Below are 202 nucleotides of genomic sequence, written 5' to 3' on the forward strand. Positions count from 1 at the left end.
GTCCCCGCTCCTTGTAGAGGACCCACCGTCTCCCCAAGGAGATGACCCCGGTGGAGCCGGCTGCCTTCGCTGCGGAGCTCATTTCCCGGCTGGAGAAGCTGAAGCAGGAACAGGAAACCATGGACAGTCTGGAGGAGAGGCTGCAGCAAATCAAGGAGGTAGGAGGATTAACCCTCCCGGGGCCGGGCAGAGCTCGCTGCTT

The 202-nt window shown here is 62.4% G+C and overlaps 1 protein-coding gene across 1 annotated transcript in view; it reads left to right on the forward strand.

Moving 5' to 3' along the window:
• LOC104620024 (axin-2-like) overlaps positions 1 to 181 on the forward strand; it is a gene marked incomplete at its 3' end in the record, with an annotated part of 14850 nt that extends 14669 nt beyond the window's left edge. Inside the window, exon 4 of the mRNA XM_010286100.1 lies at positions 18 to 181. Within this exon, the coding sequence (XP_010284402.1) occupies positions 18 to 181 (164 nt within the window). The remainder of the gene's footprint in view (positions 1 to 17) is intronic.
• Positions 182 to 202: the final 21 nt, after the last annotated feature.

This window comes from Phaethon lepturus, unplaced genomic scaffold (genome assembly GCF_000687285.1).
Source record: "Phaethon lepturus isolate BGI_N335 unplaced genomic scaffold, ASM68728v1 scaffold36594, whole genome shotgun sequence".
Lineage (NCBI taxonomy): Eukaryota > Metazoa > Chordata > Aves > Phaethontiformes > Phaethontidae > Phaethon > Phaethon lepturus.